Here is a 19,693-nt window from a genome sequence, read left to right as displayed (position 1 = left end):
TCAAGCAACACATGAAGGTTTGTTATGGGAAGTTTGCAAAAGAACTATGCTGGAAGAAAATGTGTGTTGTTAAATGGGTGCCTCAGGCTTTCACACGCTGGATCAGTCCAAGTTGGAAGCACTGGGGAGATGTCTCTGCCTTGTACCAGCATTTGTGAGCACAACTTTGCTGCCTTCTTTTCCCTTGTCACTAAAATTATGTTTGAACATTTTCTGGACTAAAGCTGTTGCCAAAACAGGCTGACTAGCCAGTTTAATTAGAAACAAAATATGCCATTATGTTTCAAAAACCAAGGCTTTTCCCTCCCATCGTAAGCAACACTCCACTCTGGAGGAAATGAGGCTTAGCTGGGGTGTGCAAAAAATTGGCTGTGTTGAGAAAGTTCATAGAGTGGCCACTGTCAAAGAACTAAACTATATAGCCACTTAAGAGATCTGATGTGCTTATAAATACTGAATTCTTAATTTTTATAAGACTAACAAAAAGACTTTTTCTTTCCTTCATACACTAAAGGAAAAATGAAAGACTTTTCAAATCCATGTGAACCATGAACGAAATGTTGTTTCCCTATTAAAGAATTCATATATATATATATATATATATATATATTCATTACATAACAAACAGTAGCTTCCACTGATTGACCTTCAGGTTTTACTATGGCTTACACAGGTCCCTAGCTGGGAACAGTTCCAATCTTGCATGATTTGTCCACCTTTCTCTTTTTTTTTTTAATTGCTCAAGTTTATAACCAGTGATGCTTCTTAATCTCCAACTGAATGAAATTAACTGATAGCTGGAGGTTCTTTTGATGAAACTGGCTTGGAGGCAGACAAACTTGTACTGGTTTCATAGCCACCAAGAGTGGCTTGAACAAAATTTCTGAAGAAGCAAAAATTAATTTCTTGCAAAACTTTTTCATTAATGACAAAACCTACAGAAGCACTTTTCAGAACTTTAATAAAATTGTAGTAAATAACCTAAAAAGTGAACCTTTTTTAAAATCCGTAACACACATTAGAGCAAAATGTGTTACTGACTCCTCTACAAATTGACATCAGCTAATCGCTTCCCTAAGGAAAACTGCTCCCTTAGTGAAACCTGAGACTGTTCTTTCTACTTCTAAAATCTCCTAACTCCGGGGGTCCGGGGGGGGTGGGGGGGTTCACACAGCCTCAGGCTTTAAAAGATCCACAAAAGCCAGCTCTGAGTGAATACAAGGTTAAGAAGTATAGGTTCAGTCACTGTAGGGGAAAGTAAACAGGCAGTAGAACACAATTACTTGTTTCAACCTACTTAAATGCAGAAATTTTAAAGTGAGTGGGGAAAAAAAAAAAAAAAAACATCTCTAGAGTAACTGAAGATTGATCTGGAACTGCTTCTCCACAACACTCGTCCTCAGTGTTAAGAACCGACATCTACCTACAATTAACTTCAGCTCCATTTTTTGGAGACCTCTATACCACTGGCTAAGTCACTGGAAAAAAAGCCAATAGGCTGTTCTAGGCGTTATGACTATACAGAAACAAACAAACAAACAAAAAACTTCAGACAAAACAAAATCACTTAAGTATACTAAAATACCACATAAAGCAAAGCCCTAGGAAATTTCCCAAGGAAGCTTAACAACTAATTGACATCTGTCAAAAAAATGTAGGGAAAAAAGAAGGCTTTTCTTAAATACCTCTTTAATTAATTTATTTTTTAACGATTGAATCTTTAGCTGGGGTAGTAAATTCAGGGTGTAACTAGTTCTATGACTTTTTTTTTTTTTTTCCCAGGTGCTATTTATTCCCTTAAATCTCACAGAGTTTGGGGATATAAAATTGATGAATCTCAATTGTGGTTTCCATTGCAACACTAGCTTTAATAAATCTAGAGTTAGTTTTTTGGTTTAAATCAAGAAAGCTGTTTCCCTTGAGCTTTTCTTTTTCGATATTCTACTCTTTGTCTTCACACTCAACCTCTACCTTTCCTCTCTACCTGTCTCAGAATAAAAACATAAACTGTAATCTTTTAGTAACCCTGAAAGCCAAAGACCTCTTCACTGTTCAAAATTCTTAAAATGAGGTTTTTGTTCCATTTTTTGGATTGTCACCAACAGTTCCAGAGTAGAGCTAGTTATTACCACATCATAACAATTGGAAAGAATTATGAATATACACTCGGGGTGACAAAATGTACGTTTCCACTGATTCTAAAAAATGAAAAACTGTATGTTAGGCTACACACTGGTCTTGTGCATGCAAGCTAATCCCAATGCCAAAAGCATCTTTCTGCTACACAGTTTATATACGTATTTTAAGATATATCTTAAATCTTTTATTAAAGATTTAATTCTTTTAGTAAACTGGTATTTATCTGAGTTAGTGAAAACATAGTCCAGTAACAGAGAGAATTCTCATTCACCACCCTCTACAGAATGAGCAATACATAGGAGCATAGCAAAACTAGAAGACCACGGCTTGTCCGAACTAGTTAAACTATGTACAAAATTTGAGTGACTGTGAGAACATCTTTAAATAAGTGGTTTAATCCCTGAGCCACAACAGTTAAAGATATAATTTCAGTCATGCTTGTATTCCTCACTCCAGTGATATTTATTCAGTAAGAAAACACTTGCACGCATACACACTTTCTTCATTAGCAGTCAATCTCTCCCCCCTGCTATCCTGAAATCCGAATGCCACATGTTGCAAGTATTTTGTACTGGAATGGTCTCACTTCTAAGCAATCTGCTGCTATTGAGATTTTGCTTTTGAGCAGTAAATGCTCGAAACTCTTGCTTTTCTTAAAGCAACTCCTTCAGTCTTCATAACCTCACTGCTTGAGCAGGCTCAGTTTCACATTCAAATAGCTCCAAGCAAATGTTTCCAACCTCAATTATCCTCCTTCCTTTTTCTATGCACCCTCCCTGCCCCCATATGCTTGTTTGTAAAAGGGATAGTTTTCTATGTATGTACAAGCAGAGCAGGGAGTCTTCCTCTATAGCAGTCTGCCAAGACGCAGCTTTTTATGTAAGCGTTGTCTGGAATTTGGATGGTTTTGTGTTTTTTTTTCATCCTCTGCCTGGGGTTATACCAAGATGGTTGCACCCAACCTCACTGAGCTGTAAAATGTGGCATTCACCAGCTCTCTGCAGACAAACTGGCTGTTACTAACCCGGATAAATAAGACACTTAGGATACTCTCGGTCAGTTACTGCAACTGAACTACGGCTATGCTCTGCTTAGCATCATATCTCTATCCCTAAGCGCGGAGCAACAAGACGAGCACTGGGCAGTAAACAAATTGCGCACCCCCCGAGCCTTAGAGATGCACAGCGTCTATAAACAATGCTGTAGGACTAGCACTACTTAGAGCCTGCAGTGTGCGTATGTTCAAGGAGGAAAGCTGACATTTAGAAACCAAATTTAACATTTAACGTAACAGCATATTTACACGTTTGCTGATCTGAAGCAATGGTGTAAGGAAGGAATGGAAGGGGCAATGAACTAGCTGGATTTCTCCACTGTGTTAAGAAAGCTGGAAATTCATAGTGGTTCTGTTTTCATTTCATCTTTTTCTCTTTTTTTTCTATTACAGAAATTCACTAACATGTGATGCATTCTATTACCTAAACAAATAGCCTTAAACTTAAATTACTGTTCAAATGAACAAGTAGTTGAGCATTTCTGAAAAAAGGAGTGTTCTGTAAAAGAATCAGAATTAAACTTGAGGTCAAAATATCTCCTTCTGACCTATAGCTCTGCCAGCAGGGAACGTTCATAATCTATTTTGCATCTCTCCTTCACTGAGAAGGTTTATACTGACACCATTTATCTACTGTTTGCTGTGAACTAAGAGCCCACAACGGTTTGGTTATCGTAGGCTGGCTGATTCATGGCAACTCATTAAAGTCACATCAACTCAGCTGTGTACACCTGGCTCATAAGAGCTGGTCCCAATGGCTTAAAAACACTTTAAGTAGCTTCTGTGGATAACACAGGGGTTTGCCTCTAAAATTATTATTCGCTTCAATTATTAAAGGTGAAAACACTATCAAATAGAGGAGAAGTAGCAGACTAATTGGGAAACTGAAGGGTGCACATAGCAGTTTGTTCAGCCAGAGAGTTCCCTTTTTGGTTGTCTCAGCATAAGCATTTTTGCTACAGACATGCCACAAGAATAAAGTATGTCAAAATGCAACTAATGCCATACTGGCTTAGTCCAAGCACTCCTTGCCTCCCAAAGAGGCCTGCACTACGTGCTGCAGACAAACACACAAGAAACACTGCAGAAGCCAGTTATATGACAACATCAGGATTCACGTCCATTAACAAGCACTTACACTGTAAGGACAGGCACAATGGTGAGGTGATCAACCAACCACATGAAGTTTAACAAAGGCAAGTGCCGGGTCCTGCACCTGGTACTGGCTATACGTACAGACTGGGCAATGAGACGCTGGAGAGCAGCCCCGCAGAGAGGGATCTGGGGGTTGTGGCTGACAGCAAGTTGAATATGAGCCAGCAGTGTGCCCTGGCGGCCAGGAGGGCCAACCGTATCCTGGGGTGCATCAAGCACGGCATTGCTAGTCGGTCAAGGGAGGTGATTGTCCCGCTCTACTCTGCGCTGGTGCGGCCTCACCTCGAGTACTGTGTGCAGTTCTGGGCACCACAGTACAAAAAGGACATTAAACTGTTGGAGAGTGTCCAGAGGAGGGCGATGAAGATGGTGAAGGGCCTAGAGGGGAAGACGTATGAGGAGCAGCTGAGGTCACTTGGCCTGTTTAGCCTGGAGAAGAGGAGGCTGAGGGGGGACCTCATCGCAGTCTACAACTTCCTTGTGAAGGGGAGTGGAGAGGCAGGTGACCTATTCACTGTAAACACCAGTGATAGGACCCACAGAAATGGTGTTAAGCTGAGGCGGGGGAAGTTTAGGGTGGACATCAGGAAGAGGTTCTTCACCGAGAGGGTGGTCGCACACTGGAACAGGCTCCCCAGGGACGTAGTCACTGCACCAAGCCTGTCTGAATTTAAAAAGCGATTGGACTGTGCACTTAGTCACACGGTCTAAACTTTGGGCAGACCTGTGCGGTGCCAGGAGTTGGACTTGATAATCCTTACGGGTCCCTTCCAACTCAGGATATTCTATGATTCTATGATTCTATGATCAAGAAGGTCCCATAGACCCAACAAGCCTCAGCACACCTACTCCTAAATCCCTCTCACAGTCCAAGTCCTGTAAAATTAAACTCTTAAAAAACTTTTCTCACATAGCCTCCTTTGTCTCTAGGACACAAAGCATGACCTCCCAGATGTCTCTTGCAACATCGGTACAGTTTCCATAAAACACAACACTGTCTTTTCGGCATTTCTCGTGTGCTATGAGTTTCTATGTGATGCACGCCAAGCATCAGACTCCATGTACCTTACCTAATCCAGTGGGGCATCAGAGCTCTACAAACAATTATATATTTCAGGCTTCGTTAAGTCCATTCGTTTACTGGCTCCGGATCTCACAGACAAGAGAAAGAGGAACAGTAAAACGTAACATCTCAAAATATAAACACCTGTGCAGGCTTTTTGTGGTCACATACATTTTGATGATACTGGCTGGCACTCATACATGTCAGCTGATGGCTCTCCTAACAGCAGGAAAAAGCTGGGTTTAGCTTTTTTGGCTAGCTACATGAAGGGAATACCTATCTCCTCCATGAGCTGCTTCTCCCTAACACGGACAAAACCAAGCATGATGTTTGAACAGAGAACATCTTTGTGCTTCTCTCCCATAAAAATACCCACTGTCTTTCAGTTCTGTACTGAACATGGTGGTTAAGAATACCAAGCTGCTACTTCCTGTATTCAGCAAGTTAATGCTCAACATTACACATAAAGGGCAGAATACAAATGCACCCAGCTTGAAAGCTTATCTGTTTTTTCCAACTGTGTTGCTTGGTTTAATAAATGACATTACCTCGCTCTATAATCCTTGCCTGAGCTCAAGACAACAGTCTTGATTAACCACATTTATCTGAATTTTTATGTTTTCTCGTAAGGTTCTTTGATAAAACAGATTAGAAAAAAATTAAGTTCTGCATTTGTTTACTTATATATTTGACAGTGCTTTCGACATTACAGGTTTCATTGTTTCATCATGCCTTTGCATATGTGAAAGTAGGAAGATGTGGTTGTTAAACCACAAAAAATTGCTAAGGGGAATCAGAGGCAGCCAGACTACTTCTCATTCTTCTAATGCTATTTCTATACTCACATACACACCCTTACTTATACACACATGTATGAACACATACATAACCACAGACATTTAAAACAGACTGTGTTCTTTCAAAACAGCATTTTGCAAAACCAACACCACCTAGTACAGCAAGGAGGAATTAACCTTAGTTCTGTGCAACAGGTATGTTTTCAAAACGACACCTATGCATCTTAGATGCAAACATGGCAGAGAAAACCGCCCACAAGTATCAGCATGTCTCTGGGTTATCTAAGTATTCTCCTTTCTCCTTGAAATTTCTGCAAAATAGTGTCAGAACTGACACTAGCATAAATCTGGAACACTGTAGAGGTGATCCCATCACATTTCTGAGATCCAATATAATTAAATTACAGCAAACTTCAGACTCCTGTTTCTGACACCCGCCAACTAGTCTTGAATTATAAAATCAACAAGCGAACACTTTAAAAAATCCAATTCATTATTCCATTATTTATTACTGAAGAACAACAGCAAGTTTTACCCAATCTGCACAAGAGGAAGAACATAGATGCAGCAATGCGAGAACTCGAGAGCCGCGTGTTGACAGCTTGTTCTGCACACAAAGGCAGCAAGGTGACGGATGGCTGTCTCCTACACAGTTTTCAAGCAAACAAGACATCATCAGAACTAGTGCTTCTCACATCTAAAGGCTAACTCTATTACTAGACGCTGAACCAAAAACAGGACATGACCCAGGGCAACTGCGTGTGAAAAAACAGAAAAGTGAGCTCTAAGCAATTCAGAAAGTTGGTCGGTGGTTTCCTTTTTTTCTGGGTCATTTTTATTTCCTCCAGGCAGTAAGAAACAATTGCTGCTCTCTTCAAAACTGTTTTCCCAGAAGATAATTACTCCATTTAGCAAGTACCTGATTCTAGATAAACCTTATTTCTCAGTATAGAAATACAGACATTTAGCAGTTGCTTCCCAGAAACAACCAAACAACAAAACCAGTAACACTACCAAGCTGCTTGTTATGATGGATTTTTACTGCTACTGGATGGTAGCTCCTGGAATCAAATGTCCACATCAGCTGCAAACTTTCAGGTTGATTTGTCCATAACCATTTCTCATTCCCCTTTTATACGATAACCTCAACTAGTTCCTTCCATACAATTTCTTCTTCAACCATTTACACCACTTCAGATACATTTTCAAGTCATTTAAACAAGGACGTTACACTGAAGAAAATGCACGCAGGATACATATGTTGAAATTAAACACTGCACAACTGAATAATGCAACTGAGAAATGCTCACATGATAATGGCATTCTCAGGAAATTATATTAGTAACACCACAGCTGTGGTTAATTACAAAGCCTTGTAATAAAATGTGACAGAATTCACATGCCAGCTTCACCTATACACATCTTAAGACTGAAACACTCTGGGAAAAAGTCTGATTTATTATATCTGCTGATTAAATCAACTGAATAGGTTATCATGGAGTAAATGAAAAGAGCTCTAGTAACAACACTCTCTTTGATCAGCCATGATTTTGTCTGAAATCGAAGGATGCTTTTTTTTCCTCTCTTTGGAGCAATTATCTTAAAAACACAAGTAATAAAACCAAACATCATCCTTCTCGTGACCTTGAAGAAACAATGCAACAGAACTTCAACGTTCCTAAAAGAAAACTGGTTACTTCAGATACTGAAAACCTTCAAAACATGCATTCTTGAGAAAATATCTTTTCCTCTAGAAAGCACGTGGTGGAATTAACAAAGAGTTCTATATAAACCATTGGATTTCACCTTCCTGTACTCACTTTACTTTTTTTTTTTTTTTTTTTTTTTAATAACTGTGTTCCCCACATCCTTTCTGTGTTTGCATTCCGAATGCTAGCTGCTGCAGCATATGATGTCTGCTCAGCAGCACATTTGGTTCACAGTTTCCATATGCAATAGTGGTTATGCAGACATCCTACAAGCCTATTCTAATCAGCTTACGACTCATCTTACAGAGTGGCTAAATCAGATACAAAATAATTCAAATATCTCAAAACACAAGCCAAGGTCAGAAATTTTCATACCTTAGCTTCTTGTTGTTGGTGGTAGTGGTATATTTTTTTTCCCTAAAACAGCCATTTGATTTATAGACAGCTAAATAGATGTCAGTCTGCATGAACGTTTTTATTAGGCTTTGGAAACCAGTGAAGGGAGTAAATATGAAAAAACATACGGGTATCACAAAAGAAATTCATATTTCAATTGGACATTATGAACAACAAGGTGGTTTTGTATCTCACCAGCTACAATGATTTCGGTTAGAGTATTCTGGATCTACACCAACTTTAGCTAAGGTCGTGTTCTGGCCTAATTAAAGTCAGAATCGTAACTGGAGAAAACGAGTATCTGATAATCATCCTCCTGTTAAAGGCAAATAGAAGACCCATCTGCACCCTGTTTTCTAAAATTTGGCAGAAATGGTTTTATGCAAGCTGCTACATAGTTGCTTTCATGAATGTGTCAAAAATTTGAAAACAGCTAAATATATACATGTATGTGTGCCCCAAATGTCAAAATCCAATTAAAATGCAAAACTGATCAAGAACTCATTTTTCATAACAGAGTCTTGATTGTGAACACCGGTTTGGAGGAAAAACAGAATACAAGTTACGATATTTTCTTCAGTTAAGCAGAGTCTGAAACAATACAAGACCACAGTACAAACTGTACAACACAAAATCCTATCAATTATCTTCAGTCGCTAAATCTACACTCTAGCTACAGTTCTAGAGCATTTAAAATCCCACTGCATGTATCACTGTACTCACTCATAGATGTAGACTTGCCAAACAGTATTTGTAAAGCTGTGAAAACAGGCACATTTAAAACCATTACACTTAAACATGCCGTCATTGAACTCTGAGTTGTTTCAGAAAATTGTTTTAGACAAACCGGGAAAAGGTTAAGGGAGTTAATTTCTATTAAATAACAAGAGCTTTTAAACCAGTGGAGTGCTGAGAAACTGGTAAATGGAATGTCATCCTGACCAGAACACACTTTTTTTTTTAATACTTCATTTCTGGTGCCAAACCTTTAACAAGACAGGCTTCTTAAATTCAGTGGGGGTCAGAAGTTTAGTTTATTCAGCAAAAATAACACTATTAATGGCTACTGCTCTTTCATGTCACCACAGTTAACGCCCACACATTCCAGCTCTCGTTAATACAGGCCAGTCAAGGAAAACTGGAGTTGCTACGGGCAGTCATCTCTGAAGGGATATTTTAAAACAGAATTTATATTGTGCTTTAAAAACAATCTAAGAGGCTCAATCTACCTTATGAATCTGCTGTAGACATATAGAGAGAAAGATGGATGGATGAAAGCATATACAAGCAAGTAAATCTGACTCTATTGATTTTTCAGAGGACAGTGCAGAGCATTTTGGTGAGATCTTATGTATCACTGCAAAGGACCAAATGCCATTAAACGTATGTCTGCAGGATGTCAGGATTTATCACGAAGCAATGCACCGCTGTATTCTTTCATTACATCCTTTAGTAAATAATCTTGTTCTCACTGTTGACGGTGGTAGACCACTAACAATTAAACGATCCTCAAAACAAATGTAAGAGTAATCAAAGGGAGACTCTCACGCAGCTATAACTGGAGAAATCCAGTACTGTCAAAACAAAACCCGCAGTAGTTTAGGGGATACATGCAGTATTTTTAATATTAACAAGAGAATAATAATGAGCTTCTGAAAACCAAAATGGAAAAATCTGCATATCACAGCATAATCCTCTTTCTACTTTGTTCTAAATCATAGCCAATCAACATTCAGAATTCCCCGAAGCTCTCCAGCACTCCTACTTGGCCAAATGCCTTCAAAGGGTATTAAAGAAATCAGTGTGGCTTAGATAGCACTTCTTCACCAGATGGAACATCTCTCTTAGAACAAGGATGTTTTCCTCTTAAACCACGTTTCAAACAACCAAAATGCAAATGATTATCACAGTATCAAACAGAATTTCTGAAGGGTCTCTGGGGCCCCCATTATTATATAATGGCAGAATTTTTGATCGTAGTATCTGATATCCAAAATACTCAGCTAAGTTTTCATCTGAAACATTCACATATCCACTCCTCTCATATTCACTCTCCTCATGATTTGCATTTAAACAGCATATTTATGCTATTCCGTTAGATTTTTATTCATATGCATTTCTCAATACAGAAATACGAAACAATTCTATTGTTTATCGGGGTTACATGGCAGGTCATTTGGAAAAAGATGACTGCTTAAATAATAAAAACCTGCCGTTTGTTTTTAAAGGAAAAACCCACTAGCTTAGCTAGCAGCTGTGTCTGCCACTGTACATTATGATGTCCCAATAGACAACCAAGCCCCTGCACAGTACCCAGGCAGAATCTCCTCCTTGTTAACATATCTAACAGACAAGCCTAATGGAAAAAACAATTTACCTTCTTCGGTTTCATGCCACACAATTCCTTCCAAGTTCACACTGGTCCCAGGCTCACAGGGTCCAAGGCATTCGGGTTCTGTTACAACTCCAATCTCGCAAGTATTTACACCCACTGAACGAGTCCGTACCAAAAGCTGCTCGACTGGTGCTGCAATATTGGATGAAGATGGGGAAAAGTAGGAAGGCAGAATCTGAGGTGTGATACTGCTGGAAATCGGAGGTGGAGGTGCAGGCACTGTAAACAGGGGATCAACCTGAAAACAACAGACAAACTTACTATAACGATGCTGTGAGATTTAAAAAAAAAAAAAAAAAGCTAAAAACAAACAAAAGAAAATCCAGTTTGCTTGGACTGCATTTGCATATGCAGGGATTTGGAGTACCATTGGTAATTTCAGTTTTATGAATTTAATTTTGTCGACATCAGCCCAAATGCTGCACATGAAAAATTATGTACAAAAATATCTATCATGCTAAACAAGGCAAATTGCTATGTTTCTACAAGACTATTCCCTGTTGTCACAGACAGCTAGTATAAAATAAACATTTTTGTGTTTTGTTTTGTTTTTAAGAAAAAAGGATTGAGGACACTTTTTTCTCGGTGCTGACAGAGACTGATTTGTGGATGGAAATTAATTTTGCAAACTGGCAACTTCATTTTCTATTTAAAGAAAAACATTTATAAAGACAGAACAAAGACACACAAATGACATTTTTTTCATCTGCATCATCTAGAAATTAGTACTTGGAACAATTCTAATACCCAAATGCCATCAAATATAATCTCTTGTCTTCCAGTCACTTAAAATGCATTAGGATCACTCACCTAACAGCTTACAGATAACATTTACGTCTTTCCACTTGAAATAACGTGTGAGGACTTTTACAGGAATCTATCAAAACCACGTAATATCTGAGGGCTTCCAAAACGCATACATGGAAGAATACAATTTGCCAGACAATCAGCCCGTGCACAGAAAACTCATATACAGTCAATGCGTCTATATGGACTTTAGAAGTTATCATTGCTGTATGACTTTCAATATACCCAGTAGTATATTTTCTGTACAAGGATCTAGCCTGAGTGTTCTTAGTATTTTACTATGATCACAAGGTCTTTTGAAACTGAAAAGATAAATGAGGATTGTACCCACTAAACTAGCTAAAACAATTAAATGTAACTCCTAAAATTCATGTGTATTTGGCCCACTGGATCATAGACACCACACCCCAAAATCCTTCTTCAGTCCAACAATTCAGAAAGATAGCTTTCTAGCTACTTTCAAATTGATGATTAAATGTCTTTAAGTCTAGGTTGTTTTTAATTTTGGACCCCTGTAAGAAGGCTTAACAGGAAAGAGAAGATGACTCACTTCACATTGTCATCTAGGTCTCATTTAAATATATCTTAACATAGATCAAGGTTAATTCTGCATTGTCTTAAAGCCCAATTAGCAAATGGGAGGCAACAAGAAAAAAGTACTAAAGAGTATTACCCTTCTATCACGTATATTTTGGATCACGTATCAGATCACTCATCTTATGGACACTTTCGATAATGAGAAAATGAAATGGAAATCTAAAATGATACAGGTAAATGGCCTTTGTAACAATTAATTCTTTTGCTTTAAGCCTTATTCATAAAAACAAACAGAGAGCCAACTTGTAATTGTGCATGCAGGTCCTGAGTCAGCTAAATATTAAACAAAAGCATTTAGTATGTTCTTTGTATAATAAGCCTGGACTGTGATCTCGATTATACTAGAACCAGGGAGAAGACAGGAGAGACCTATAATCACATTCTTCCCTTACAACTTTTCTTCACCGGGGAGGAGGAGCTCTGCTAATTTAAGACTGTAATAGGACTTCATATAGGCCTTTTTAATTAGGAATAATTTTCAGGTTAGAGATAGAACAAAGCAAAGGGGAAAAAAAAATCAAAGCACAACATGAATACTAAAAGTATCCATTAGGTGTAAAAGCCTACTAATACCAACAAAACACTACCAAGCACAAGCAGTTACTGTGGCACAAAGCAATGCAGTGGTGCAACAGTATCTTCACTCTTTACACCATGGTGTTTGCAAAGTCTGAACACAAACACATATCCCTTGCAACACAGACATGAGTGCACACATGCAAATCAAGTACTAAATGGCCCCCAGGAGCAGCAGTTCTCTCTTGCAATGTCTAGCAGTAAGCATAAAACCATGACCCGTGTGCCTGGTCCGAGGGGACACGGGCTTTGTGCTACGTGGACGGGCTGCCTCATGGGGCTCTGTCAGCGTCTCGCCATTGGCATGTACCCTGGGGTGCCATTTGGAGGAGTACTCAACCCTCAACCCACCTCATCGCAAGCCAGAGGAGAACGTGTATCCTCAGCTGGCAGGGCAGGGGAGCCTTGTGCTTTAGAAAAGCTAAGCCTTATAAAACCTTTATAAAATGAAGAAATGCTATTGAATGGCCTGCTTGATGGTTTACGTGGTGTTTTGTAATGCTGTGCAAAATCTCCTAGTCCACATGCAACATCATTCTTCCGTAAAACGTGCTCATCACAAGGACAGAGGAAAAAAAAAAAAAAAGTTTGCTATTATCAAACTAAACTAGCAAATGTTTTAAATGAATGCAGACTAAACAGGCAGATGTGTCTTCCATTTTCCAAGTCTTGTAATTGGTAAAAAGCAGCTAAAAAGCAAGCACGGATCTGGGAATGTAGCCTACCAACTTCTTCGTTACAAATATTTGTACTCGGCTCTGGCTTATTTAGAACTGCTAATAGATGTCCATGTTTTCCGTGAAAATGACTCCTATGGGACAAGGCCAAAGAGTGGCTGCTGCAGAGAAAGGGGCTGCTGCTGTGCTACATCCGAGCACCGAGCCTCTGGCTGAGAACTCAGTGGACATTAACTCTCCCTGAGGTTCGTGAGAGCTTCACGAGTATGATGACCTTACTCATACCACAAAATACACAGAGCGTAAATATTGCTTCAGTTTTCCGTGCTTTAAAACGACCCCATCCTGTTTGATAACCGTAATGCCAGCAGAGCGGAGTGGAAGCTCTCAGTTATAGCTGTGGTGACACGGTTGTTGTCTTGAATCCTCCAAAGGGCACTGATGTGAGCTATTGGAGGCAAAGAGGGAGGCAGGAAGGCCGCCATCTCCAGTGGAAAACAGGCACATAAGACTAACATCTGGTGGTGGCAGACTGTCAAACTGAGGAAAGTTAATGTCAAGAACAGACGCTCTGCAGTTTCTCACTGTTATTTCTGCATGATTATTCCCAGGTGTTGGTGCATACTGAGCAGTAGCCTTTCTGTTTATCACACAATCCAATATGAGAATGAAAAGCTAAATCTGAGGAGAGTTATTTACATAGATGCTCTCTTTATACACGTAATCAAAGGGCTCCAGAAAAGACTGAAATATTCAAGCAATATTTTCTTCATTCACCTAATTCCAAGAGCTTTTGAGAGCTGATTAGTAACAAAGGTTACAAAGCTGGAGTGTTAGTCATGGCAGCTTTCCACTGCCAAGTGTTTGATTGTATCGGAGAGCTATGGCTCTCGGTAGCAGGAAGCTCGTAGAAAATGAAGAATGCTTGCCAAGCACTGTAGTCAGTGCTCCATGAAGTGCTCCTCTATCTGAACATGACAAAAAATATTTTGTTGGCAGCATGACATTAGCCTGTATGTGGAAAAGGGTCTGGATAAGAGGAAATGCCACACTAGCTACTTTCTAATATGCAGACCTTCTAATAAACAGGGTTTCCCTTCAATTACGCAGGCACTTTAGATACTGTAATTAAGTTTTACTCATCAAAACTCATCCTTCCAATGCAGTGTAAGTTTCTAAAATCATGTTTGCAAATGGATATTTGATGTTCTTTGCAGACAATTTCCTGCTGACCTATGGGCAATGCCGAGCGCAGAGAAGGCAGCGCACAGATTTGAGGGGACTTCTTAGATGGGCAAGTGCTCAGCATCCTACTACTGCAATCAGCAGTATCATACTCTGATTTCTTCAGGGGTGGAAGAATGTCAAGTCCTTCTGGGACAGACTCTCTCATGTACTCCCAAGGGAAACCCACATGAACCAAAGAGCAGCAAAATCTCAGGAACATCTATGGTCATATGCACCATGCCATTTATTTATCTGGCCAGAAGCAAATTCACAGTATTACTCAAAGTAAACTCCCTTTTTACAGAGATTTAAGTAGATAACATTTGATCATACTACCGCATGAATGTATTCTGTATCTATTCATATCTATGCCCCATCCCTGGAGGCGTTCACGGCCAGGCTAGATGCAGCTTTGGGCAGCCTGTTCCAGTGGTTGGCAACCCTGCCAGCACCAGGGGGGTTGAAACTAGATGATCTTTAAGGTCCTTTTCAACCCAGGCCATTCTATGATTCAATGATTCTATGATTTATTTCATTCATTTCAACTTTGAAAACTTTCAGAGGGCATCTGTCTAAAGTGTGAAATGTTTCTGTCATAGTCAGAAAATGCAAACAAGAAAATAGCTGCCACACAGCCAGGCCATGTGATGTGAACCACTGAAGTGTGCAATCACATCTATAGCCATGAAAGTATGTGTAGTTTTGCCTCATTAATGAGGATACATCTTTGAAGATAAATTTTCATGAAGATAGAGTCTACCAGCATAAGACCAAACAGGGTCATACACCACCGCAGTGTTACCATGTGATTCTGAAATGTACGTGCCAAAAGCCATTCACTCCATCCACCAATATACAGACTGGAGAAAAGTCCAGGTTTAAGAAGCAGCTTTAAGGCTCAGGATAACCCCTTGCAAGAAGTTATTGCCTTCTAAATTGAGTAACATTTACTACAGACATTGCCAAGTGGGAATATCTGCAGCAGCAGAAACAATGCAAGAAGAACCTATTCCAGACCTAATCTGGGGTATACCTAAAAAACAAAGCCTGACTCTTTGCAAAACTAAATCATTCCTTAAAAAAGACACCAATGTAAGATTGAAAGAAATGAGAAACCTCCAACCTTGAAACTGACACTGACAAGATCTTTAGAGTTATTATTACTTAACGTGTCTGAAATGAAAAGCGGGAAAAAATGGAAATCAGGCCTATATGAAAGTCTTGCTTCTCTCCAAATTGCTTTTTCTAGATTTCACGGTATAGGAGAGATTACCTTGTTTTTATATAAAGTATGCCTGCCCTACCTTAATGCTCTAAAGCAACAACGACCGTAGAAGACCTCATTCTAATCTCATTCACAACATCATAAATCAGAAGTAATTCTAACGAAATCAATGAAAACTACTGTGAAAGAAAACAAATGTGGGAGAATCTGACATGGAAAAAATGTTAGTGTGCTCTGGAGTGTGTCTGCCCTTCTTGGAATCTCATACAACCCTTGCCCCACAAGAACTTACATCTAAAACATAAAGCTAGTCCTTCATATTCTACTCTGTTACCTTAGGCATATTTGTTACCCTGTAATAAAAATGACCTCCATAAAGAATATTGGTTTTATATGAAAAATATCAATTAGATCTCAATTCAGTATTTCTTTCATTCAAACTCACTCAACAAGCCATGCAGAAGAATTTTGACTCTGTACTTAACAGAACTGATTTTTTTTTTTTTAAATAGCACTAAATTGTTCTCAGAAGTAATTATACCTCTGAAATACTGGTTAATAACAAAGATGTTGTATTTATTAAAACACATATTTACTGACTAATATAGGCATTTTAGGAAAACAAGTTTTCTACATCAAATTTATTGGGGAAAAAAGGTCAGTGCTGTTAAAGACACATTTAGAATATAGGAAAGAAATATAAGATGCAGATATCTGTTACAAGCCTTACATTCAACATACAGGACAGTCAGAGGTAGTAAGAAAATTAGTTTTTTTGGTCAACTTATTTGAGAATCATAGGAGCTTGAATATTAAGGAAGAATGAAGGAGATTCAGACTGCCTTAATTGCATCCAAATTTTAGACTTAAATTCTCAATTCAAGAATAATCCATAAAATGTGCTTTCCCAATATTGTAGTATATTGACAAGAAATCCAAGATGTAATTGTGTTGAACTGAATAACACAAGTAGCATCTACATGGAGACTCTACGTATTTCCTGTACCTAAAGTGAACTTCTCCACTTAACTCAACTGAAAGCTGGGAAGGAAAAAAAAAAAAGAAAAAAGAAAAAAAAAAGCAAGTGAAAGGACACTGTAAGGGAAAATGGCCCTTTTTTCCCTGTACATTAGCACATCGCTCATATCTGGAATAACTTCTGTATTCTGAATATGAAGCAAAAAAAAAATCCACTCAAAACTCTTATGCTTTTTTTTGTAATGGGAAAAAAATACTGCTTGTATTCAAGTTTTTTCTATGCCACTCAATTAACTGTTAAATGAGCAAACACACTCCTGCAAAGACAGTACCTTTTGATAGTTATGTACTCTTTGTGCATGCAGACCTCCAGACCTTCTCACTCAGGATAGGACTGTATCTTTGGCTGTTCCACCAATACTATACAGGTAATATTTTTTAGGACAGCGCTAACATACAATGAAGAGCATGATGAGAACTGAAAGCTTTCAGTAGGGTTTAATGCAGAGACAATGGTGCTGAACACCAGGCATGGAAACCACCTTGACCTCTCTTGTGTCTCCTGTTCTAGCTCAGATGCTTGGGATTTCCCAGTGACATTCACCCGTTTTACTGTGGGAAAGATGAGCATTTGACAGTTGCCAGTGATATCCTTCTGCCAAGGGCTGCATCTGTGAAAAACTGTATGTCAATTCAAAGTTTGGCAGAGGCCTGGGAGGATGCCCAGATCACCACCTGCAATTTTCTAGTGAAGATATTTCTCCTCTTTCAGCCCAAGAAAACCATATTTATTGAGATAACTTTGCCCATAGGTCTCTAGAGCAGCCTTCTCCATTGAAAGTTGGTTTCTCCTACTCAGCAGCTCTGTCTGCACTTCCAGTCTTCAGTCACCACATGGCTGTTTTGCTAAGCCTTAACAGAGAATGAACAGCACTGAACCTCTCTCAAGATCCCTATGCTGTCTGCAGAGACACACACTGTTCCACTCGTCAAGAAAGACATTTCTGTGAACTGTTTGGATTTACAGAGAGCGTGCACAAGACGATCTCCAGCACCAGACAGTGTCATGTGACCAAATACGGTAAAAATCGAGGCACCATTATTTCCTAGTAAGGGATTAGGTATACCTTTTTCTAGTTCTGTGACCTTTTGGAAGAGGTAAACTATGACAATGATGGTTTTCATCTAAACAAAATGACAATCACTGCTTCTTCTCCACAAGTGTTTGCTTGACTCAACCATGAAAAACATAAGGTATTTCCTTACAGAAATGCATTGAACTGTTGCATTTCTATTCAAGTTTTCATTCCCTCTCCAAGCAAATCTTACCACAACCCTACAACCCTGCAGCAACAGTTAACAAAACTAACAAAAGATGGTTTCAGTTAGTCAGTGTCACTGCAGCTCTGGTGGAAGATCTGCCTTTGCAGCCATTCCAGTAGGGATATAAAGAATCAATATAGTTCTGCGATTTTTGTTTCCAGGAATCTGCACTGCAAAATCCGGACTAAAGCAAGACTCTGAGGAGAGCAAGAGTACCTTTAGTCAGCTTCTTCGCACTTCATTGACTTCTTGCACATCGATATGCCAGCATTAGATTTTTGTTTCCTTCTACCCATTTCTTGACTACTCTACTTTGTGAGTTTTAAGTCTGTACATGGTGATTCAGGCTGTTGATTCCTCAGTTCATTAATTCACCTCTATAATCCTCAGACAAAGAACTGAACTTCCCTGATGGTCTATGTATACAAAAACCTTTTATTTGTCTAACTAGATTCTTACAGATGATATTTTTAGCATGTTCTGAATATTAATCATTTCACTTCATGGACTTCTATTTATCCATGTCTACTGACCCCAAAAATTCTAATTTAGCTAGCCCTTAGATAAGACAGGTGAATCTTCCTATAATATTGCCTTACGTCTCTTACTTGGGCTTTTGCATAGAATGTAGTATCTTGCCTTGGTTAGTTCCGCTCTCTCTCTCATACAACATTTCATGGTATTAGCTATAAACACTACAAAGCACCTGATACCATGCCCCAAATCTATTTAAAGAACAAGTCATTATTACTACCTTTAAGAACGGGACAGATGCATTTATGATTTTTCAGCAGCTCACTGAAGAAAATAAGTTTAAAATGACCTTTCAGCTTCCATTTTCAGCCTGGTAATTCTACTGAAAAGGAAGCTGAATCATTATTATTTAGCTATTCCTACAACTACCTGCTGTTGGAGAATTATAGTTAATAATAATAAAAAAGCTTTACTCTCAAAGTAAAAAATAAAAATAAAAATAAAAAAGAACAAAAAAACAACTATCTCTCCAGCTCTCCCAATTCAGAATATTTACAGTCTCTTAGGGAAAGTCAATTTATTATAACATTCTTTTTTTTTTTTTTCCTTTCAACTGGTGTATATATTAACTCTGATGTAAATCCAGAGTAGTTTCACTGAAGCAAAACTAATGGCAGAATTTGGATTGTAGTGTTTGTTTTACCAGCTACAGGCGTAATCAGCATTTCAAATAATTTTTTACGTGAAGATTTTTAAGAGGAAATAATCCTTGTGAGGAGGAAACTGCTAATACTTATTTAATTCAGAATGCATTTTTTTTCCTCTTTGTACACTGAATATGGCACTGACACAAAGTGTCCAATAATCCTTAATGAAACTAAAGGATTAAATTCGCAATATGAAGACAAATATAAGATCTGGAGTCAACACTGAAGACTTCTGTAAATTTACTTACCCACTTGCCTCAGTTTTGAGACAATTCAGTCTTGGCAGAGAGGAAAAACCCAGGTTTAGTGTTCTTTTAATTCTCTTTCATGAAACTATCTACACTATAGGCACCAAATCATCTGGTTACACGCCCTGGAACAGACAGCTGAAGAC

General features: G+C 38.7%; 1 protein-coding gene across 9 annotated transcripts in view; it reads right to left on the bottom strand.

Moving 5' to 3' along the window:
- Positions 1–19,693, bottom strand: part of ZNF608 (zinc finger protein 608) — a gene marked incomplete at its 3' end in the record, with an annotated part of 110,685 nt that overhangs the window by 58,980 nt on the left and 32,012 nt on the right. For all 9 annotated transcript variants that reach the window (XM_080574887.1, XM_080574883.1, XM_080574884.1 and 6 more), the window contains one exon: positions 10,691–10,946. In XM_080574887.1, coding sequence (XP_080431013.1) covers positions 10,691–10,946 — 256 coding nt within the window. The remainder of the gene's footprint in view (positions 1–10,690; positions 10,947–19,693) is intronic.

Source organism: Anser brachyrhynchus (assembly GCF_964034855.1).
Source record: "Anser brachyrhynchus genome assembly, chromosome: Z".
Taxonomy (NCBI): Eukaryota; Metazoa; Chordata; class Aves; order Anseriformes; family Anatidae; genus Anser; species Anser brachyrhynchus.
Note: the sequence above shows the minus strand (reverse complement) of the source record. Positions and strands in the feature narration are given on the sequence as shown.